Genomic DNA, 24,369 nt, shown 5'->3' with positions numbered 1-24,369 from the left:
TTTATTTTGGTGTACAGCAAAGGATTTGGATGTTTCTGAGCCAAATTTGAGTGTGGCTCTTCAATATCTTACTGAGTTATTGGACAAAGGTTTGTCTTTTCTTCCATTAAGATTCATGCTGCAGCAATTTCAGCTCACTATGATTGTGACCCACCATTGTTTTCTCATCCTTTGTTCAAGCAATTTCTTAGAGGGGCAAAGAATATAAGACCCCACGTAGAGCTCCTACTCCTGCTTGGGACCTCAATTTTGTGTTGGAGAAACTCACTCTACAACCTTTTGAGCCTGCAGCTACTGCTGAATTGAAATATTTGTCATGGAAGACTGCTTTTTGTTAGCCATTACCTCTGCAAGAAGGGTGTCTGAATTGCAGGCCCTTATGGCGGTTGAGCCTTTCCTGATTTTTCATAAGGATAGGGTATCTTTACGTACTAATCCTTCCTTTATGCCTAAAGTGGTTTCTAGTGTGGCTTTAAACCAAACTATTCATTTGCCTACTTTTATGCAGATCCCCAAAATAAGGGGAAAAGATTTTGCACACTTTAGATGTACACAGGCAGTTCGTTATTATTTAAGCAGGACTAAGGATTTTAGGCAGTCTCAGCAGTTGTTTGTTTCTTTTGCTTTGAGTTCTCAGGGTAAGCCTGTGTCAAAACAAACTATTTCTAAGTGGATTGGGTTTTGCATTGCATTTTGTTATTCCCATCATGGCAAGGAGATTCCAGCTGGGATTCGGCCTCATTCCACTAGGGCTACTGCCACTTCAACAGCATTTCTAAGGGGGGTGGCAACTAAGGATATTTTGGAGGCAGCTACTTGGAGTTCAGTGCATACTTTCTCTAAGCATTACCACCTTCCTCTTTACTCTAAATCTAGGGCTGGTTTTGCCACTGCTATTTTGCAGGGCATGTTGTCAGCTCCTGCTTCCTTATGATTTGCCAGCCTCCCTTACCTCTGCTTTGGGATTCTACCCAAGTGTTAGGACTGCAGCAATGTGGTATGAAGAACATAGTACAGTTTTGTACCTACCATAAATGTAGATGTTCAAGATCCACATTGCTGCAGTCCAATTTACCCTCCCTCCTTCCCCTCTGTGTTTAGGGGTGATTGTGTGGATGGGGTTATACTCTTGTAAATTTGTATATATTGTATATATATTTGGTGCAGGAGTGTGTGGTGTTTTTGGTTTTAGCCTTATCTTTTTAGGGTCTTCTGACATCTGGGGCAAGAAAAGACTGAGGATATGACGTCGGTCATGCGCATTTGTACCCTGACGTACTGACGTCAGATTAATGCGCCATGACCGACGTCAGCCATATACTTTGGTATTCGGGCCGACTGGGACAGCGGACTACCCAAGTGTTAGGACTGCAGCAATGTGGATCTTCGAACATCTACATTTATGGTAGGTACAAAACTGTACTTTTTTACACTTTCAGATAATGTGCATCACCTTAAAGGGTTTGAGGGAGGGTACTTGTGGCTTAGCAAGTTAGCCTACTGCTCCCTGTCACATACATTTTCAAAGAAAAAAAACGTGTTCTTTTCAGCCATTAAACTCTCAAGAAAAATAACAGCAGTCACAGAGTTAGACCACTTTGTAGTGTCTGTACAAATGAGGGAGTTTTCCAGAACAAGTCCATGCTTTTAAGGTAGAGTGACCAACACTCAGAAATCAGTCAGCTTATTGCCAGACTTGTATTGTGTCATGATGATGTCTTGCAAATGCAGCATGAGTTAGTCTCCAACTTTTAACTTCCATCTGACTAATCCTGTCTAGACCACTTAACCCAGCATTGTTTTAATATTCGCCTGCACCTTTAGCTGTTATCTGATTGGGTTCCTATTAAATGAGCATAGATTTGTTCTATCGAATGGGTCTTTGTCGAACTTAAAACAACGAAAAGGCAAAATAGCGAAGTGGCTTTTAAGCGAATTCTTTCCCAGGGAAAGAATTTGCTTGGCCGCTTCCGTTACTTTGCCGTTTTTGGCCCTGTAGTGCGATCTCGGAGATGGTATATTTAAGTAGGGGGGTGTTGGGGGGCACAGCCTCCCACTTTATGTATTCTTTCAATTTTTTTTTTTTTTTTTGGAACAGCGATTTCTTTCACTTGGAAAAAAATTGCTGTTCTGAGCTTTCGAGATTGTAAGCTTTTACTTACATGGGGTCGATTATTCATTCGCTTTTTTAAGCGTTCGATGATATAATATAGACCCATCTGATTAACCCCCCCCCCAACCAATTAGCCCTACATTTTTAATATGATGTAATGACTGAGGTAGTTATTCTATAGTATGGTTCTCAAAGTGCACATGTAAGCCCTAATTTAAAGACAGGCGCCTTGCACTGAGAGCAAATCTTATGCAGTCTGTTCCCACGAGTGTGAGAAATGCATTTGTGACCACTGATGAATGTAATGTCTTTGCATGGAAACACCTTTCCCAAGGGTGCAGCAAACTCCCTTCATGGGGATGTCTGGCTTTGCTCAACTATGCAGATGCAGGTTTCTGTTTCAAACTTATTTTAATTGCTTAGGGCAAGAAGCCATAGTTATTGGTCTCGGGAGATTTTTGTTTTTCAAAGCATAGTGTTGTAGGCACAGTGTGATAACATAATCAGTTATTGCATTGTGCATACGCTATGATATGTTTTGTATGATTTTTCTTTTCTTCTAGAAACCACAGTCTGATGACTCATAGAGCAGAAAGCTGTTTTTTCTGCTATGTTCAGTCTGATTTATTCCAGCAAAAAAAAAATCAGATCTTGCAAAGTAGTAACTGATAATATTTACAAGTTATATGGGTGGAATTTTAAGATTAAACATGACAGTCTTAATAGAAAGGAAAGTGAATTGTTGAGAGCCTTAATAATGGATAAAACAATAAGAATTATGAAACCAGATAAGGGTCGGCGGCTGGTGATATTTGATCATACGGATTATATTGGTACTATGTCTAGCATGTTACACAATAGTGAATCGTGTATTGTTCTCTAGAAATGAGGTTAACCTGACATGTAGACTTATTGAGTTTTATTTAGAGGAATTATTCAGGAAGGAAGAATAACATTGGACTTGTACAACATTTTGAAAGTAGACAAACCCTATATGCCAACAATATTTGGGATCCCCAAGGTTCATGAATGTATATTAAAACTTCCATGTAAACCTGTAGTTTCTGCTGGTGGTTCTAAAACCCACACTTTAGGTATTTATGTTAACAAAATGTTAAAGCCTCTATGTGAGCACAAGATGCATTTGCTAAACAATTTGTGGGAATTTTTAAGGAAGTTAACACCTGAGCTTTGTGAGCCAAGGGTAGTATTTTTAACTATAGATATTATGGATCTTTTCAATTCTATCCCAACAGAAGAGGGTTTGTCCTTATTTTTGGACACATTGAAACAATGTGACATTTTAATGGGGGAAGATATTTAGATTTTCCAGATATGGTGTTAAGGAACAATTTTATATTTTTCGATGGAGACATTTTTAAGCAGTTAAAAGGGGTAGCATTGGGAGCAGCATGTGCCCCCATATTTGCAAATGCCATACTTCTTGCTATAGAAAAAAGTTAAAATTTTTATTCAGAATATTTTAAGTTTGTAAAATTGTACTTGAAATTTTTAGATGACATTTTTAGTCTTTGGAGTGGTCCAGATAATACAGTTCATGAATTTATTGAATTTTTACATAAGACCACTTCTTCTTTAAAATTTACTTACACTTTTAGTAGAATGAGTATTAGTTATTTGGACATGAGAAAGGATTTAAAATTAAATGTATAGAAAATCCACTTTCATCAATTCATACTTGCATTACACAAGTTTGCATCCATTTTCCTTTAAGAAAAATTTGGTCAGAGGACCATGCATAAAAGTGGCCAGGCTGATGTCTTTGTTTAATGAATTGGAAGGAGAGATGGACATCCTGAAGAACATTTTTTTGGAAAGGGGTTGTCCTGAAAACAATTATTCTAGAAGCTACTCGGGGGGGGGGGGATATTAATGGTCGGGGTACAAAATGTAAACCACTTTTAGGGGAAGAAATAAATGGAAGTAAAACATTTGTAACCCCATTAATAGCAAGCCATTTGAGAGGGCATGTAAAGTGGCTTATAGTGAGCTGTTGAGTAAGAATATTATAAAAGAAAATTGGAAAATTATGAAAGTTGGAAATGAGATAACTGAAATAGTGGGGGAAGAACCTGTTTTATTACTAAAACTCTTTTTAATTTTAAGAAATTGCTTGAATGTGTCAACACCAAAGAATAAGGGAACAACTAATGGAACTTATAAGTGTGGGACTTGTAGACGGCATTGCTGAATATGAGAAGAGTGAAGTTACTTTAAAGAATGGTATTGATTACACAGTATTTTTACGAGGGGTAACTGTGCAATTAAGGGTATTTACCTCACAGAATGTTCTGGCTGAGAGGGGTTCTATATAGGTAAAACCGAGAGAACATTTAGGAAAAAGGATTTTTGAGCATAATTATATCAACAGGAAAACCCCCAATAATGCCTTAGCTAGACATGCTAATTCTACTAAATATAGAAAGTTTTTGTTTGGCATTTTAGAAGTAATGGAAAGAAACCCGGGGAGGCAGGGTAACTGGTAGAATTTTTTTAGAGTTTAGAGAGATTAGATGGCAAATTCTGTTAAATGCTTTTTCATCCCTAGGTTTAAACGATGCTATTAGTTTACAACCAGCATTATTATTAAGAGCAATAAAAGGTTAAAAAATGAAAACCGCCTTGTTTAATGATCAGTTAGCTTTAACTATTTTTATTTGCAACATATTAATGGTTCAGAGTTTGTGTTTTTAAATTATGAACTTAGATTAAATTAATTTTGATATATTTATTGTTTTAATATTTTTTTGCATACATATATTTCTTACTTACATCTCTTAAAATTTTTAAACACTATCAATGTTTTTAGGGACGGTTCTAAATACTGAATGTATTTTACTGGATTTATTATTGGATTTAAACCATCATGTTTTTATTGTATTTCATGTGTTTGTCTCTTTTAATTCTAGGCATTTGGTATTACACTTTGCAGTAACATTATCATGTTACCCTGCTGCAGTCATCACACTTGGGTTATCCTGCCATCAGGCGGTCCCGCAGTCGGCCTGAATTCCAAAGTCTTGGTCTGGCGTCGGTTTCTGTCGCTTTTTTCCTGACGTCAGAGCGTCAGGGGTATACAAGAGGCATCAGACGCCATTTTCTTCAGTCTTTCTTGCTGCGCGGTGCCCGAAGCAGAAGCAGTTCGCAAGTGCCGGTCGGCCGACACCTGAGATTTTCGATTCGAATTTCAGTCCGAAGTCTTCAATAAAGCTAAGTACCCCAAACCACAAACGAAAAAACTGTTGAACCAAAAGAGCGTAACAACGAACAAGAACACTATAAGAGACTACTTCGTAAAATAAACAGACGTTTAATGACTCCAAATTAATGTTAGCGCTTTCGGCTAAATCAAATATTTAGCCTTCCTCAGACAAACAGCAGAACAGGAAATGACATTTCTTAAAATATATGTATAGAACCAATTGAAATAAAGTGCATTTAGTAATTAGTTGTAACTAAGGTTACCTTAAAGTAGTATAATCCATTGCAAACATAAGCCTTGAATAAAGGTAAAGATAGAGTGCCTCTATAGGCATTGCAACGGAACAGCAAGTGATACTTTGTTGCAAGTAACTCCATTCATCAAAATATTTACACAGATGTTAAACTCTATAATTACTGGATTATTTAATCATACAACTTGCTTCTTACTTATGTGATGTGTTAAAAATGTTATAAAAACAGTGAATGATAAACTAAAAAATATTTATGTATATTTTAAATTGTTACCAAAAATATTTCCACAATTTGGAACATTATTTCCACATTTAAACATTAAAAATACTGATTAATTTGGAGTCATTAAACGTCTGTTTATTTTACGAAGTAGTCTCTTATAGTGTTCTTGTTCGTTGTTACGCTCAAAAGCTAAGTACCCCGTTGGAGAACCTTTTCTTGCCTCAGTCCGATGTCAGAAAAAGTTAACAATTGCATTTCTTGTGGGAAGCAAATACCTCATAAGGATTTCCATTCCTTTTGTATTCCTTGTCTAGGCCCAGACCACAACATCACAGGTTGTCGGTTTTGTGCTAGGTTTAATAAACCAACTATCAAATGCCGTTTTGAATTCTCACGGCATTATTTTAGTAGGAAATTTAATTATATCATGCCGTCAGAGCAACCGACGACCGGCATGCATAAAAAACGCAAGGATAAGGACAGACAGCCTAGGAACAAGTCAGACTCCGAGGCCTCTGCTGGGCCTATCGCCAGTTCTCCGGTTTTCAGTGAGGCGCCTACGCAGCCCCTGACGACCGCAGAACTGGAACCCCAGACAGCTGTGGATTCTCAAATGGAGTTTACTAGGCCGATGCAGCCATCTTCATTAGGCCCTTCCGACACCGGAGCAGAAGTAGACCCCGGTGCAGTGGAAACACCTTCGGTTGCAGAAGGTGTCTTCAGACCGACTACACTCACCATTAAACCTTATGCTAAGCTAAAAACCCCTTTAAAACCAAAGAAGACTATACATCAGTCTACAGTTCAAGGCCCCATGCCTAGGAAACAGATGCTTAAGATGGCTAAGGATTTGATAACCCTAATCAGGGGTTCCCATCCCCCTCCTGATAAAAGACCAAGACAAGAGGAGGATTATGCTTGCTCTGACCAGGTTTCAGTTTCCTCAGATTCTTCTGAGGAACAGGATTACACTTTTCTACCTTATGAAGACTCTGATGCTGAAGACTCTCTTCCCTCAGCATCTCCCCCTGAAGACTACTCCTTTGGGGAAACTTTGCATACCATGAGGGAACATTTCCACTGGGAAGGCCAGGACTACTCTGATTCTAAGAAAAGGCTCCGAGAGTTCCTTTTACTACCCCAGCACAGACCTCTTGCTATCCCTCCAGTTTTGGATATAGTGGATGATGTTTACTTGGAGTCTAGTCTAAATCCAGACTCTACCTCCTGCTCCAGCTAAATCAGACAGATACTACAGAGTACCAGACTCACAGAAATTCCTTTATAAAAGCCCTGTGGCTGACCCAGAAACTATTTCCCAGGGTCCTAAGGGAGCTAAAGCTTCTATGGCTAAAAATCCTGTGCCCTCTGACAGGGATTCCAGAGCCCTAGATAGATGGGGAAAGAAAATATACACCTCAGCAACTCTGGCTATGAGAGCATTGAATTGTCAGTTTCACATGCTAAAATATCAGCAATTCCTAATGTCTCAAGTAAAACAAAAAATGAGCACACATACTGAACAGTCTGATTTCAAGGAAATGCAGGATCTGTTGCATGCAGCTGAACAGGTGGGCAAACATACTTTACAATGTGGATTTGATTCATTGGAAGCTTCCTGTAGAGCAGCTGTTACTGGCTCTGTCATATGTAGACATGCTTGGTTAAAAGAACAAATCCTTTCTGATCATGTTAAAGCAATATTATTGGATGCACCTTTACAACAGAATGTATTATTTGGTGTCAAAGCAGAAAAGGTTTTAAAGAAAATGGAGGATAAGGCAAAGTCTATGCAGACTGCCAATGATTTTTTGCAGGTACAACCCCCTCGTTTCAGCAGAAACTGGCCAACAAAAAACTGGTCCTTTCCAGCTTCAGACAAATCACAGAGAGGCAAATACAGGCGCCCAAGGGGCAGAGGTCAGTCACAAGGTCCTTACAAACCTCGCCAATGGGGTACTGCTACCCAGAAAGGAGGAGAAGACAGGCCCCATGCTAGCAGAAGACAAACACAATGACTCAATCCTCAAACTACCAAGCAAATCTCTCCTGGCAGCTCCCTTGGGAGGAAAATTAGCATTTTTTTTGCAGACAACTGGCACATTATCACAAAAGACAAATGGGTTCTAGACATTGTCTCTCAAGGATACAGATTCCACTTTCATACCTTACCAAGGATAAAAGGAATGCCAAACCTGCCACCAAATCAATGGGCAGAGGCACAAAAACAAATTACAGCTCTCATGAACATGAGAGCCATTCAACAGGTACCTACACAGGAGCAAGGACAAGGATTTAACTCAAGACTCTGTCTAGTCCCAAGAAAGGACAAAGCATGGAGACCCATTCTGGATCTTTCAATTCTGAACACCTATCTGCAAGTACCAAAATTCAGGATGCTAACACTACAGCAGCTTCTTCCCATGCTGGGCAGGAATGCTTGGCTAGTAACGTTGGACCTCAAGGAGGCATACCTGCATGTCCCTATCGGACAAAATTGCAGAAGATACCTCCGCTTCATTGCATGTTCAACGCATTATCAATTCTCTGCACTGCCCTTTGGCTTATCTACTGCGCCCAGGGTCTTCACAGAATGCCTGGCACCAGTAATTGCTTACTGCAGACAAAGAGGAATTCAAATATACCCATACCTGGACGACTGCCTTATTCAAGCCGAAAGCAAGGACACTCTTTTAAAACATCTGGCATTTGTCAAACACCTTCTAAGTTACCTAGGGTACACAGTAAACAAAATGAAATCAAAACTAGTGCCCTCACAAAACATAATATTCCTGGGTGCCAGCTTGAATACAACGGCCCAGATGGCTTATCTCACGCCAGATAAGAAACAACAGCTGACTCAATATTTCAAAATAATGGCAACAAATACCCAACTCCCTGCAAGAAAAATTCTGCAGGCCTTGGGATTCATGGCATCTTGCGTATTACTAATACCATTTGCAAAACTGCATATGAGGAAATTACAATGGTACCTGAAAAGCGTATGGACTCAGCACAGCCACAGCTTGGAAACAATGATACCACTCATTCCCTGCCTTCAACAGGAGTTCCTATGGTGGGCACAGGCATGTCACCTCAACAAGGGTCAGCCTTTCACCTTACCCACAGCCAGGCAAACTATGACAACAGATGCATCGGACTATGCCTGGGGAGCACACATGGCAGGACAGTGCATTCAGGGCAAATGGACTACAGATCAGAGGCATCTACATATCAATCAAAAAGAAATGCTAGCAGTACAGAATGCCCTAACAGCTTTCAAGAACCTCTTACAGCCAGGACAACTAATGATACAGGCGGACAATACCACAGTAATGTGGTACATAAGCAAGGGGGCACACATTCCTGCAAGCAAGCAATGACCTTGTGGAACACTGCACTGTCTTACCAGGTTCAATTACAAGCACAATTCCTGCCAGGAAAGAAAAACACATTGGCAGACGACCTAAGCAGAAACATCATGGATCCACACAAGTGGAAACTAGATCCACAAGTATTTGCAATGATAGCTCAAAATGAGGACGCCCAGACATAGATCTGTTTGCAAGCCCCCAAAACTACCAACTTCAAAAATTTTGCACAAGGACATTCGATCCACAAGCTCGGAAAGTGGACGCCCTTTCATTCAGTTGGGAAACATTAACAGTGTATGCCTTTCCTCCACTGCCTCTTCTAGCAAAGGTACTGCTGAAAGTCAGATTAGAGAGGCCACAAATGATACTCATTGCAACAGACTGGCCAATCCAGCTTTGGTATCCAAACTTAAGGAACATGGCCCAGGGCCCATCATGGATTTTACCACAAATTCATCACTTGCTCACTCAGCGAGACAGTCAGATTCTACACCGCCAGCTCAAGACTTTAAACCTGGCTGCATGGCAAATAACCTAAACAACCAGCCAACACCTCTATCCAAAGGAGTTATGGATGTCATTCTGGAGGCCAGGAGGCCCAGCACCAGGAAAACCTATTCAGACAAATGGAGAGGATTTGGGCCAAAATCCCCTTAATCCAAACATTCCTCAGATACTACAATATTTAACTGAGATGTTGCACAAAGGTCTTTCCTTTTCATCTGTTAAGATCCACGCCTCAGCAATTTCAGCTCATTACAACACGGATCCTCCTTTATTCTCACATCCACTTCTAAGACAGTACCTCAGAGGGGCTAAGAACATAAGACCGCCAAGGAGAGCACCGACACCTACTTGGGATCTCAACTTTGTTCTGGAAAAGCTTACACTGCCGCCCTTTGAACCAGCTTTTTCAGCTGATTTAAATGGAAAACTGCCCTACTACTAGCAATAACCTCAGCTAGAAGAGTCTGAGAGCTACAGGCACTAATGACAGTGGAACCTTTCATCATTTTTTGTCAAGGCAGAGTCTGTCTACGAACTAACCCTTCCTTTATGCCAAAGGTGGTATCCAGTGTGGCCCTAAACCAAACCGTCCATTTGCCCACCTTTTTCCCAAATCCCCAGAACAAAGGAGAAAGACTCCTGCACTCTTTGGACATTCACAGGCAATTACGTTACTACTTGGATAAAACTAAGGCTTTCAGAAAATCTGACCAGCTCTTTGTAGCCTATGCTGCAGGATCACAAGGAAAAGCTATCTCAAAACAGACCATTTCTAAATGGATAGAACATTGCATACGTTTCTGCTACACGCATCATGGGAAACCGGTACCTGCTAACATTAGGTCCCACTCCACCAGGGCTACAGCTACATCAGCAGCCTTTCTCAGGGGAGTGCCAACCAAGGATATTCTGGAAGCTGCAACTTGGAGTTCAGTGCACACCTTCACCAAACACTATCACTTACCTCTTTACTCTAAGACTAGAGCTGGTTTGGCCACTGCAGTTTTGCAGGGCCTACTAACTTCTTCTAACCCTGTTTAACTCCACCTCCCATCCTTAGCTTTGGGATTCAACCCAAGTGTGATGACTGCAACAGGGAAACAAGATGAACATAGTACAGATGTTCTTCGTCTTCCCTTGCTGCAGTCCTGACAAGATTTTCAAAACCGAGTTTCAGACCGAAAGTACAGAGTTGTGGGTTAATAAACGGGGGGGAACATTTTGGTTTTCTTGCCTCAGTATATTACGGATGTCAGAAAAAGTGAATAACTGTATTTTTGTGGAAGCAGATACCGCGCGAGGGATTATTATACATTGTTGTATACCTTGTTTAGCCTTGTGCTAGCTTTAAAGCACTATTAGGAGGATAGGCTTGATTGTGCTAGGTTGAGTGTTTGGAAGCGTTACGTTACATGCCCGTCGGATGCTCCGGCCGATGCTCCGGTCATCTAGAAAAGGACAAAAACAAGTGAGTGAGGGGTGAGGTGAGGCAGTCCGGGACGCCGGTCCTTTAGAAGGCTCAGGAGCCTAGAGGTTTTGCAGGAGTCTCTATGGAGTCTCAGGCAGATGCTTTACTGTTACAGGATGTGCCCTCTCAGGAAGTAGGCCAGGCTGAGGGGGCTTCAGGTAACTGTTCTTCCCTCTCCCAAGTAGTTTAATAGGCCTCCTTCTGTTTCCAGAGAGCTTTTTAGAGAGGAGCCAGTTCAGTCAGCTTCTGGGCTTCTTTCCTAGCATTTCCGGGCTCTGCCTAAAACATATGCTTAAAATCCCTCTCTCTCCTTTTGTTTCTTTCTTTTCTAGAGCAGGCCAGTTCGGCTTCTGTAGGGGCTCTCCTAGCATTTCGGGCTCTGTGCCTAGAAACATATGCTTAAAATGGCTGAAGATTTGATTACTCTGATTAGAGTTATGCCCCCACCTGATAAGAGGCTTGGGTGGAACAGAGTTTGATAGTTTTGAACAGTGTTCACAGGCTTCAGAGTCTTCAGCTATTCCTCCTGTGTTGAATGTGGTGGAGGATGTTTTTCTCAGGGGCCTAAAGGTGTTAAAGCTTCTGTTGTTAAAATCTTCACTCCTAGCCATGAGAGTTGAATTTGTCAATTTCATATGCTGAAATATCAGAATTATCTCCTTCACAATTGAAATCTAAGGTGGATGCTTTGAGGAAGGTATTTGAGTGTAAGAATTGCTGGATTTGGTTCATGTGTCTGAACAAGTTTAGTAGAAATTGGCCTGCTAAGGGGTGGACATATCCTGCTTATGGTTCCCAGTCTAGGGGTACGAATGCGGTAGGCAGGGCTCAAAGGTTCGTTTAGGCCTAGATCAGACAGTTCACCTGCTCAGACTTCTGGTGAGGGCAGGGGTCAGTCCTTTCGTAAGCAGACCCAATGACCTGCCTTTTCAGCTGCCAGTGAGGAAGATTGTCTCTTTTCAAAGAAAATTGGGATTTAATCACTCAAGACAGATGGGTGCTGGATATCATTCATCTACAGATTTTATTTCCACACAATGCCCCTTTCAAAGGCATGCCAGATGTTCCTCCTCCACAAAGAAAAGAGGCTCTCAAGCAAGTTTCTCAGTTACTCCAGATAGGGGCTATTCAGCCAGTCCCTGTATCAGAATTCCTAGTACCAAAGACCAATTTTGGATTTATCTATCCTCAACACTTATCTGGACATTCCCAAGTTCAAGATGTTGACGTTACAGCAACTGTTACCTCTGCTGGGCAAGGATCACTGGATGGTAACTTTGGATCTCAAGGAAGCTTACCTTCATGTGCCCATAAGGCTAAGTTGCAGACAGTATCTGAACTGGAGATTTTCATTATCAGTTCTCTGCATTGCCAGAGTATTCACAAAGGTTCTGGCTCCAGTGATAGCTTACTTCAGGCTTCAAGGCATTCAAATTTACCCTTACTTGGACGACTGCCTGATTCTGGCTCAAGAAAAGGAACACCTTCTACAGCATCTGGAATATGTCTAAAGTCCAGTCTAGTACCCTCTCAAGACATGTGCTTTCTGGGTGTGAGACTGAATACAGCAGCCCAGATGGCCTTTTAACCCCGGACAAACAAAAGAGTCTGTCACTTTACTTCCATCAACTATCTCATCAGTCACAGTCCTTCAAGCATTAGGGTTCATGGCATCTTTAGTTCTAGTGCTTCCCAATGCCAAACTGCATATGAGGAAGCTGCAATGGTATCTCAAAATGTATGGACACAGCACAGCCAAGATTTGGACACTGTCATTCAAATAATACCTTGCCTTCAAAAGGAATTCTTGTGGTGGGCTCAGGAATGTCACCTAAACAAGGGACTCTCTCAGATTTTAACGACAGATGCAGCTCATCTAAATGGAAAGTGGATACAAGACAAGTGGCCTGCCAGACTACAGCATCTACATATCAACATGAAGGAGATGTTAGCAGTCCAGTTTGCATTGATGTTCCAGGGCAGGTGTTGATTCTGACAGACAACACAACTGTCATGTGGTACATCAACAAGCAAGGGGAACACATTCTTATCCTCTATGCAGGCAAGCAATGATTTAAGCCTGCAACTGACTCTTCAGGCAAGGTTTCTGCCAGAAACCCCTAGAGCAGATGTATTAAGCAGACAAATCATGGATCCCCACGAGTGGAAACTGGATCTTCATGTATTTCAGAAATTGACAGTGTCATGGGGAACTCCAGACATAGATCTGTTCGCTTCTCCACTAAACCACCAGCTGCCAAGGTATTGCACAAAGGGGTTTCATCACACTGGATGCTCTGTCTTTCAGTTGGAAAAACCTTCATGTCTATGCCTTCTCTTCTTCCAAAGGTATTACTAAAGGTCAGACAGGACAGGCCAAGGATGATTTTGATAGCTCCAGATTGGCCTCGACAACACTGGTACCCACTTCTAAGGAGTCTTGTAAAGAAGCCTCCATGGCCTTTACCTCTGATTCCTCATTTGTTATCTCAGAAGGACGGTCATCTGCTCCATGTCAAGCTTCAATCTCTTCATCTCACAGCTTGGCATATTCTGTGTTGAAGCATGGTAGCTCTCAGCTTCCTCAACAAGTTTTAAATGTAATTATGGAAGCTAGAAGGCCTAGTACTAGGAGAGGTACGCAGAAAAATGGAAGAGATTTTTATTTTGGAGTACAGCAAAGAATTTGGAGATTTCAGAGCCTAATTTGAGTGTGGCTCTTCAATATCTTACTGAATTATTGGACAAAGGTTTGTCCTTCTCTTCCATAAAGATTCATGCTGCAGCAATTTCAGCTCACTATGATTGTGACCCACCTTAGAGCTCCTACTCCTGCTTGGGATCTCAATTTTGTGTTGGAAAAACTTACTCTACAACCTTTTGAGCCTGCAGCTACTGCTGAATTGAAATATTTGTCATGGAAGACTGCTTTTCTGTTGGCTATTACTTCTGCAAGAAGGGTGTCTGAGTTGCAGGCCCTTATGGCAGTAGAGCCCTTTTTGATTTTCCATAAGGACAGGGTATCATTACGTACTAATCCTTCCTTTATGCCTAAGGTGGTTTCTAGTGTGGCTTTAAACCAAACTATTCATTTGCCTACGTTTTTGCAGATCCTCAAAATAAAGGGGAAAAGATTTTGCACACTTTAGATGTTATTATTTGAGCAGGACTAAAGATTTTAGGCAGTCTCAGCAGTTACTTGTTTCTTTTGCTTTGAGTTCACAGGGCAAGCCTGTGTCAAAACAAACTATTTCTAGGTGGATTGGCTTTTGCATTGCATTTTGTTATTCCCATCATGGCAAAGAGGTTCCAGCTGGGATTAGGCCTCATTCCACTAGGGCTACTGCCACTTCAACAGCATTTCATATTCTGGAAGCAGCTACTTGGAGTTCAGTGCATACTTTCTCTAGGCATTATCACCTGCCTATATACTCTAAGACTAGAGCTGGTTTTGCCACAGCTGTTTTACAAGGCATGTTGTCAGCTCCTGCTACTTTATAATTTGCCAGCCTCCCTTACCTCTGCTTTGGGATTCTACCCAATTGTCAGGACTGCAGCAAGGGAAGACGAAGAACATAGTACAGTTTTGTACCTACCATAAATGTAGATGTTCGAGGATTCCCTGCTCAAATTCTTACCTCCCTCCTTCCCTCTGTGTTTCAGGGTGGTTGTGTAGGTGAGTTTTCATGCTTATATTTTTGTATGTATTACTGTATATATTGTACATGTTTTTGGTGCAGGTTGTTTTGGGACTTGTCTTTTGGGTCTTCTGACATCTGGGGCAAGAAAGTCATGCGAGTAAGTTTGACGCATTGACGCTCAGTCTAAGGCGCCATGACCCTCTGGTATTGGACTATACCCAATTGTCAGGACTGCAGGGAATCCTCGAACATCTACATTTATGGTAGGTACAAAACTGTACTTTTTGTACCTACCATAAATGTAGATGTTAGAGTGTTCACCCTGCTGCAGTCCAGGTTACCCTCCCTCCATCCCCGCTGAACTAGCTGAACTTATCTATACCACTCTATCCTATACAACCTCTGGTGTATTTGCTTGTGCCTAAGGGTATAGTTTTATTTTTATCTAGATATATATATATATATATATATATATATATATATATATATATATATATATTTTTTTCCTAACTATTGGGGGCACCTGACATCTGGGGCAAGAAAAACTGAAGAAAATGGCGTCGAATGCCTCTTATATACCCCTGGCGCTCTGACGTCGAGAAAGAAGCGACAGCAACCGACGCCGGACCAAGACTTTGGAATTCAGGCCGACTGCGGGACCGCCTGACGGCAGGATAACCCAAGTGTGATGACTGCAGCAGGGTGAACACTCGAACATCTACATTTATGGTAGGTACAAAACTGTACTTTTGTGATTAATTAGGTGTAAATTAAGTAATGAGTGACAAGGCATTCTGATGAAGTCTCCCAAGTGGGATGAAAGGACTTGATCATTTTGAGGGTGTGTTGGATTTGTGGTGTATTTACAGTAAACTACTTTTCAGACAGTGGTTTCCAGCGTTCACTCATTCACTCCCTTCATGGTTCATTTCAATCCGATAACTGACCTGTTGAGTATATTGTTTTTCATAGGTTATTGTAAGTCAGTCTGACTGTGCATATGACTATCTGCTTGAAATTGTTCTATCTGACAGCTGTCCTGTGTCATTGAAAAGGATGTTCAGATCAGGTCACTTAGCTAGTTAACAAGTGGACATATAAAAATATGCATCTTTCATACATTCTTGTGTGATTGTAGTTGTTCTGTGAGGTTAGCTGTGTAATTTCACGTGTTTTAATTTCAAGTTTTCTTTGTTTATGTTACAGTGGATGAATATATAGCAATTGCCAAAGAGAAGCATGGATACAATATAGAGCAGGTAGGTTTTCTGTGGAGACTGCTGCTGCTAATTTGCTCATTGTCGTTGCTTTCAATCTCAGTTCAGAGTTGATGTCCAGACTGGCTGATGTAGGACAATTCTGTCGCCTTTTTTTAAGGGAGGGCAGTAGTGCTTCTCTACCTCTCAACTGTCTTCCATTTAAAGTTTGTGGTTTTGTGCCGATTCGTTAAGACTGATGTCACTAAGTGGCACACATTTGAGTTTCACACTTTATATCCATCAGAAAATCCATGGTAATGCAAAACCTGTTGTTCCAGCAAATTTCTAAGTTTCTTAAAAGAGCAATATTTCAAACCTTTCCCTGATTATGGGTCTTTGTCCCCCCCCCTATTATTTTTGGCTCTGTCCAGATTTCTTATGCTAATAGGTTTATAGGTTTGGGTGCTTCTCATTTTATGATGCTATCCTGATACTGATGTGTAGGCACCATCAGCACATTACCAAAGTAATCGTGTCCCACTTAACTTTCTTATGTGCATTTGAAAGCACACCTTTACAGAAGAGTGAAATATGAAAGAGGTCACACTTGATGCCCATTAAATCCACTTGGTTGAGCCATGAGCCCCTTGTAGCTGCTGCATGAATACAGACTTCTGTGTTTTCCTGTACCACTGTTAAGTTCTGGTGAAGCCCTTAGTCATATGCCTCATACATGAGGTAGCCTAGCTGCATGACTAAGTATTTTTAAGTAGTCATATCAGAAAGTTTCAATACTGCTAATAAAATTTAAAGTTCAAAAATGTTATTAAAATGCAAGCAACTGAGTTATGCAGTTACAGTAATTTGGAAGAGGTTGTGCTTTTTGTCCCCTCCAATGCCAATGTGGGTGTATAGCCCCACACACATACACCTCTGCCTACTAAATATATTAGATCACATAACCTTGTACATCAGAATAGTAGCTGATTTTATTTTTAACAGAACCAGCTATGCTATTAAACCAGCAATAATGCCCTACTGGGTGTGTGTTATTGTGGAAAATAATGCGCCCCCCCCCCCCCCGGGGTGTTCTAAGGCCCGACGCCACAGGCACAGGGCCTCTACACCCTTGGCAGAGCATTTTTTCCACAATAATGCACACGGTGGAGGGCATTATTACGCTTGGAGAATGGGCTGTCTGTAAAATTATTGTGTTTTATGTATTTATTTTTTTATTACTATATAATTTGTGTATGTATATATATATATATATATATATATATATATATATATATATATATATATATATATATATATAGATGATAGATATTTTTTTTTTTTTTATGTAAAATCGTTCCTCCACCTAATATTTCAAACTTGCTGTAGTATGTGATAATGGTGTTGGAGGATGCATTTTGCATCCAAAATATAACACTTTAAAAGTATGTCAAGGTATTTACTTTATTTTTTTGGTCCCTTATTCCTAAAACATTTGGTTTGTTGCCAGTCATTGGGGATTGAAGTTACTAACCTCAGTGCCTTCATCTAAAGCTGTGTATCTGAAGCTGTGACTGCCCCTACTAATGTACCTCCGATCTTGTTTGCCTCCTGAACTTTTCAAATGTGTGTCCCGAGAGCTCTATATCATCGTGTTAAGTGAAAGTTTCTTTTATAGTTATTGTTAGATTTTGTCTCCTCCATAACCCTTTTATGGCTTTAATGTAGAAATTGTAGGTGTGCTGTGTTAGTTGTAGGTATAACTTAGTTAATTGTTAGATGTTGTTTCTTGGTTTTAGTGTTAGGATCATAAGGATCCTTTAACATTATTAGAGCTAAAATGTTTTTTTTTCTCTAGAAATGTTAGAATTAAAACAGTAGTTCAGTGCTGTATAGTTATATAGGGAAGTGTTTAGGAAAATAGTTTTTAATATTCCTTTATTTTCTCTAGTTATGCTTGTTGTTACTGTCATTTCTGTACTGATGTCAGAAAGCAAAACAGTGGTTTAAGAAGTGCACTGCCAGTGGACACAAAATTCCACCTCTATACACACAATCTTTTTGTGACTATTCTTTAGGTTCTGCCCATCTAGAAGAAAATTGTGATATTTGTGCTTCCTATGGGACCAGGGCTGTTCAAGATCAGATGGGAAATCTTATTCTAAAAGGTTTGCTCCCCTCTCAGACAGGGTCTTCATCCTCGCAACCCGTGGTTAGTACTCCAAGACCAACTTCAGCTTCCACGGGCAGTTGTTGCTGTTGTTGTTGTGTCTTTCGGCTTTTCCCGGTTAGAGGTCGCCACAGCGGAACTCCGGTCCACTAATGATTGACAGTAGATTTTTACGTACCGAGTTGCCAGCTCTGACGCACAACCTTCAAAGAAGGTACGCCCATTCACGCATGTCTCCACACAGAAGACGCTCTAGCTGAGAATCGAACAGGACAACGTCTTACTGTGAGGCGACAATGCTACCGCAGCACCACCACCGCATGGAGTAAAAGAGAGGGGGAGATCTAAGAAAAACCTAGAGAGAGCGAGATCTGAAGAAAAAAAACTTAACAATCTAGGAAAAGGTCTCCAAAGCCTTTGGGTCTGACACATAAGACTCCGAGGAAATCAGATCAACTGCTGCTCGGATTTGATCTCCCTCGCCTCAACCTAGATTCTCCCTGGAGTCAGTGATTGCTAGGCTCCATACACCAATATTACAAGAGAGGTTGGTACTGCAGACCTCTGTCATTGCCATTTTCATCACGGCTAGCCTAGTCCACCAGAAGCTTTAACGAGGTGGACATTCCTAAGAACACAAATCCAGCTGGGAAGCCCTCCTGTCACCATTCCTACAGAGCACTCAAGGTACAGGTTCCACTACCCCCCCCCCCCCCCCCGTTTTTCTCCAGTACCAGTCCACCATTCAGATCTGATGTCCAAAGGCCGGGTACCACCTTAACCCAGGTGCACTTCAGAGACGACAGCTCAAGGGACTTTGGCTTCGACAACATTCCTTACTCTCTTGACTCAAATTCTTTTGAATCAAAACAAGTCTCAGAGCCAAAGCATTGGTGGCAGTGGAGTTGATTCTGAAGTTTTTGGATCCATCTTTACCTCTTAGGGCCTCCACTCTTCCTCAGAGCTGACCCTGATTGGGCTTGGGATAGTTTCTGTGCCCTTGGATAGCAGGGATGTACCCTCAGTCCTGATCACCACTTCTGCCTTCGAGGCTTTTGAACAGGGTGTTGCTGAACCAAGGAGTCAGGTGCAGCCTTCAAGCTTGGATCCTTCCCAACTCCGAATGGGTCCTTTGACGTACTGCTCCCATTCAGATCAGTGGGGACACTCCATACCTTTAGGCTTAAGAGGATACTTGGCAGTCTGATTCATAACTGTTTCCAGAGATTCCCCATAGACTAGCTTCCTTTTGCAAGTCTATTTTCTAGGATCACTTTGATTCTTCCCCAAAATCTGTTACTGAAGATACAGATTTGGGTGAAGATGAAGGCTCCTGTAAGTCCCTCTGTAAGAATTCACCTTTTGTGACATTCAAGAATTAAAGAAATAGCAATGGGAATGGTCCACTGAAACTCCATCACCAAGTGAATGTGTTCCTCATGGCTTTTTGTACTGGCTCATTGTCCTGAGTAGTACCACCGACTTATGCCTGGCACAGTCGGTATGGAAATACCCAGAAGTAGTTGGAACCTATCCCTGAGAAGCCAGATTGGATTTTAGTAGCTCTAAAGAACAGGAAACACTGGTGTGAAGGGCCACAAGTAGATACCATGGGAGTAGCAACAGCCACAAAAAAAAAAGGAACTGCCTGAGGAGAGTTCTTCTGTTCATCCCCATTACAGGGAGTGAGGGGAGCTGGACAGATTGAGGAAATGGGCTTATGCTTCAGTGTCCTCCACACTTAGAGCATGGACATTTTTACATTTGTACATTTTTAGAGGAACCTGTAAGTTTTTAGCAGGACCTGAAGAAGGACCTTACCAGGTCCCTTGTGGGTAACTTACTAGCAGGTGTTCAAAAAACAGCGTACTCCCAACTGTTTACCCTGTAGTCACTTCCAACATGGTCATGTATCTGCTCTCCTTTGCAACCGATGGTACAGGCAGCACAACAGGCACCAGCATTACCATCCGTTGACATTCTTGGATGCATCTCTGCAATTTTGTGGAAAGCTATAAGACTTCATTCATTAATGCCCCATTCAATGGATGTTCTTCTTGTTTCATTGTTGCAGTCATCACACTTGGGTTTTCTGCCTGGAGGTAGCCCTCAGTCGGCCCGAATACCAGAGTCTTGGAATTTTTGCGTCGAATGCTGTCACCTCTTCCATGACGTCAGGTCGCCAGGGGTGTAAAACATGCAACTGACACCATTACATCAGTCTTTCTTGCCGAGAAGGAGCCCGAAGCAGAAGCAGTTTGCAAGTGCCAATCGGCTGCTACCTGAAATTTTCATTTTTCGAGTTTCAAACCTGAAGTCTTCTAAAGCTAAGTACCCCATTGGGGATTCTTTTTTCTTGCTCTAACCGATGTCAGAAAAAGTTAACAGTTGTCTTGCCTGTGGAAAGCAAATACCTTGAATAGATTTTCATTCTTACTGTGTCACCTGTATAGGCCCAAACCACGACGTCCCTCTCTGTTGGTTTTGTGCCTTAACACCCAAACCATTCGTCGTCTTGCTATTTTTGTAACTAAATTCTTTTGCGCTCGTTCTCCATTTTCTGAAATGGCTTCAGTAAGCCATTTGACTACCAATCTTCCGAAAAAGCGCAAAGACAGAGACAGATCACATAGGTCAAAAACTGCCGACTACCCTTCCATTAAGTCTGCTGAGACCCATTCGGAGTCCGGTATGCCGCGAGATGCTTCTTCGACAATGGAACTTGCTGCCTCTACCGTGGATGGGTCCGGAGCCACTGTGCAGGCACCAGCTTTTGAGTGTGTATTCCGAGGTACAGATATTCGTATTAAACCAACATCTTCATTTTTAACTAAATTTACTGAGTTTCTCAGGCCCAGAGTTTGCACTACACCTAGAAAACAGACATCCAAAGCGCATGCTTGAGCTCCCATGCCACAAAAACAAATGCTTAGAATGGTTGAAGACCTTATTACTCTAATTAGGGGAAGCCAGCCTTCCCCTGCTAAAAGACAAAGATTTGAATTTCCTCCTGATTCTACAGACCAGGAGTCCGATGACTCTGACCCTTCTGATTACCAGGACATACCATTATCTACCTATGAGGATTCAGATGCAGAGGAATAAATTCACTCTTCCTCCCCTCCAGAGGATTTTTCTTTTGGTGAAACCTTGCATACCTTAAGAGAACATTTCCACTGGGAATGCCAGGACTATCCTCAGTCCAAAAAGATACTCAGGGAATTTTTAGATTTGCCTCAGCACAGGCCTCTAGCTATACCCCCTGTCCTGGATATTGTAGATGATGTCTTCATGGAACCCAGTCTTACTCCTGGCACTTTACCACCAGCTCCTAGAAAACCTGAGAGGTACTACAGAGTACCTGACTCTCACAAATTTCTCTTTAAGAATCCTACTGCGTATCCAGAGACCATTTCCCAGGGAACTAAAGGCATTAAGGCTACTACAGCCAAAAACCCTACCCCTTCAGACAGGGATTCTAGAGATTTAGACAGATGGGGTAAGAAGGTATATACCTCTGCAACTCTTGCCATCAGGGCTTTGAATTGCCAGTTTCACATGTTGAAGTACCAGCAACATATTATGGAACTAATTAAACAAAAAATGGTGTTACTTCCAGATTGTGCAGAAAATAAAGATTTACAAGAGTTAATGCATTCTGCAAACCAGGTTAGTAAACATACTTTGTAGTGTGGGTTTGATGCCTTAGAAGCATCTTGCAGGGCTGCTGTGACTGGATCTAAACTGAGAAGGCATGGTAGGCTGAAGGAACAAGTCTTGCCAGACCATGTCAAAGCAAAATTACTAGATGCTGCATTAAAACAGGATTGTTTGTTTGCACAAAAACAGAAGTTGTTCTTAAAAAGATGGAAGAAAAAGCTAAATCTATGCAAATTGTCAAAGATTTCTTACAGGTGCGGCCACCTAGATTCAGTAGGCATTGACCTTCAAAAAACTGGTCCTTTCCGGTCCCTCCCAGACCTTCTCAGTCCAAACCCAGGGGAAACAGACCACCAAGACTACAGTCTCAGGGTATGCAGAGTTCTAAACAATGGAGTGTTCCCACATCAAAAACAGGGAGTGGTAAGCCACCCCCTTATGGAAAAAGCTCATAATGACTTTCCACTTATCTTTCCCAGCCATGCCCAAGTACTTCCACCCCTAGAAGGAAAACACGGCCTTCAAGCAAAAAACTGGATGTCCATTACTCAGGACTGATGGGTTCTAAACATTGTATCCCAGGGATACAGATTGTACTTCCACTCCCTGCCAACCCCAAGCAGATGTACTTCCACTCCCTCCCAACCCCAAGCAGATTTCCAGACCATGCTCAAAAGCAAGTACTTTCCCTTCTCCATATCAGGGCTATTCAGCCTGTTCCAGTAGAACAAAGGGGACAGGGTTTCTACTTCACACTGTTCCTGGTTCCCAGAAAAGAGAAATCTTGGCGCCCTGTCCTGGATCTGTCAATTCTCAACACCTTTCTGGTGGTTCCAAAATTCAAAATGCTTACACTGCAACACCTTCTTCCTGTGCTACCCAAGGATGCCTGGTTAGGCACCCTAGACTTAAAAGAAGCTTATCTGCACATCCCCATAAGGGAGTTTTTGCAAGAAATATCTACGTTTTAGGGCAGGCTCTATGCACTGTCAGTTCTCTGCACTTCCCTATGGTGTATCTACTGCGTCCAGAGTACTCACAAAGTGCCTGGCTCCAGCCATTGCATATTGCAGGCAGAGAAATATTCAAATTTACCCATATTTGGATGATTGCCTGATTCAGGCAGACAGTCAGGAATTGCTTCTTCAGCACCTGGCATTTGTAAAAAGACTTCTAACTTCACCGGAATACACCATCAACGAAAATAAATCATAACTGGTGCCCAGCCTACAAATTGTATTCCTGGGAGCAAGCTTGAACAAAACTTCCCAGATGGCATTCCTCACTCCAGAAAACCAGGTCCATTTGACAAACTGTTTCAAACTAATGGCCACCAAAACCTAGCTATCTGCAAGGAAAATACTGCAAACCCAAAGGTTCATGACCTCATGCATTCTGCTAATTCCATATGCAAAACTGCATATGAAGAAACTTCAGTGGTACTTAAAAAGTCTCTGGTGTCAACATTCTTAGGACCTGGAAACAGTGATTCTTATCGTACCTTGTCTAAGGGCAGAGTTCCTTTGATGGGTGGAGGCATGCAACCACAACAAGGGACTTCCTTTCACTCAACCCCTTGCCGCCCAAACCCTGACAACAGACGCATCAGACTATGCATGGGGGCTCACATGGCAGGCAAATGCATTCAAGGCAAATGGAGCCCAGAAGACAGCCTTCAAATACCTTATCCTTCCAGGACAACTCTTGATAAAGACAGACAACACCACAGTTATGTGGTACATAAACAAGCAGCCGGGGAACTCATTCTTACCCACTCTGCAGGTAAGCCATGGCCCTGTGGAACACAGCCTTGAGCAACCAAGTGCATCTACAAGCAAAATTCCTGCCAGGCAAGCAAAATTCACTGGCAGAGAACTTAAACAGAAATCTACTGGACCCTCACGAGTGGAAGCTGGAACCCAGCTCATTCAAACGTCTAACCCTGAGGTGGGGAACACCGGAGGTGGACCTTTTTGCCTCCTCCCAAAACCACCAATTGAGAAAATTATGTACCAGGAACCCTCACACCAGAGCCTGGACGGTGGATGCCCTATCCTTTACACGGGAAAACCTCTCAATTTATGCCTTTCCTCCTCTGCCCCTCTCAAAAGTACTACTCAAGATCAAACCGGACAAGCCAAGGGCAATCCTTATTGCACCATACTGGCCATGCCAGCACAGGTACCCACTCTTACGCAGTCTGACAGCAGTGCCACCCTGGCACCTACATCAGACACCTTCCCTGCTGTCTCAGCAACAGGGACAGATTTTGCATCCACAGCTGCAAACCCTAAACCTTGCAGCCTGGCTTATCCCCTGAGTACACCACCAGCATCCCTCAGCAAACAGGTGCTGGATGTCATCCTTGAGGCCAGAAGGCCTAGTACTAGGAAATCCTATGCTGAAAAGTGGAAAAGATACTTGTTCTTGGAGTCAGTCTCAAGGAAAGGACACAGCTGTTTCCACCCTACCTCAAATCCTTGATTACCTAGCAGAGCTGCTCCACAGAGGCCTATCCTTCTCATCCATTAAGATTCATGA

The 24,369-nt window shown here is 42.0% G+C and overlaps 1 protein-coding gene across 3 annotated transcripts in view; it reads left to right on the top strand.

Annotated features, from left to right (window-relative positions):
• RCOR1 (REST corepressor 1) overlaps nt 1–24,369 on the top strand; it is a 559,543-nt gene that overhangs the window by 239,832 nt on the left and 295,342 nt on the right. For all 3 annotated transcript variants that reach the window (XM_044074531.1, XM_044074530.1, XM_044074532.1), the window contains one exon: nt 16,009–16,061. In XM_044074531.1, the coding sequence (XP_043930466.1) occupies nt 16,009–16,061 (53 nt within the window). The remainder of the gene's footprint in view (nt 1–16,008; nt 16,062–24,369) is intronic.

The sequence above is a fragment of the Protopterus annectens genome, chromosome 6.part0 (assembly GCF_019279795.1).
Source record: "Protopterus annectens isolate FY-2018-M chromosome 6.part0, PAN1.0, whole genome shotgun sequence".
NCBI lineage: Eukaryota > Metazoa > Chordata > Ceratodontiformes > Protopteridae > Protopterus > Protopterus annectens.
The sequence above is the reverse complement of the archived record's forward strand: the minus strand, read 5'-3'. Positions and strand labels throughout refer to the sequence as shown.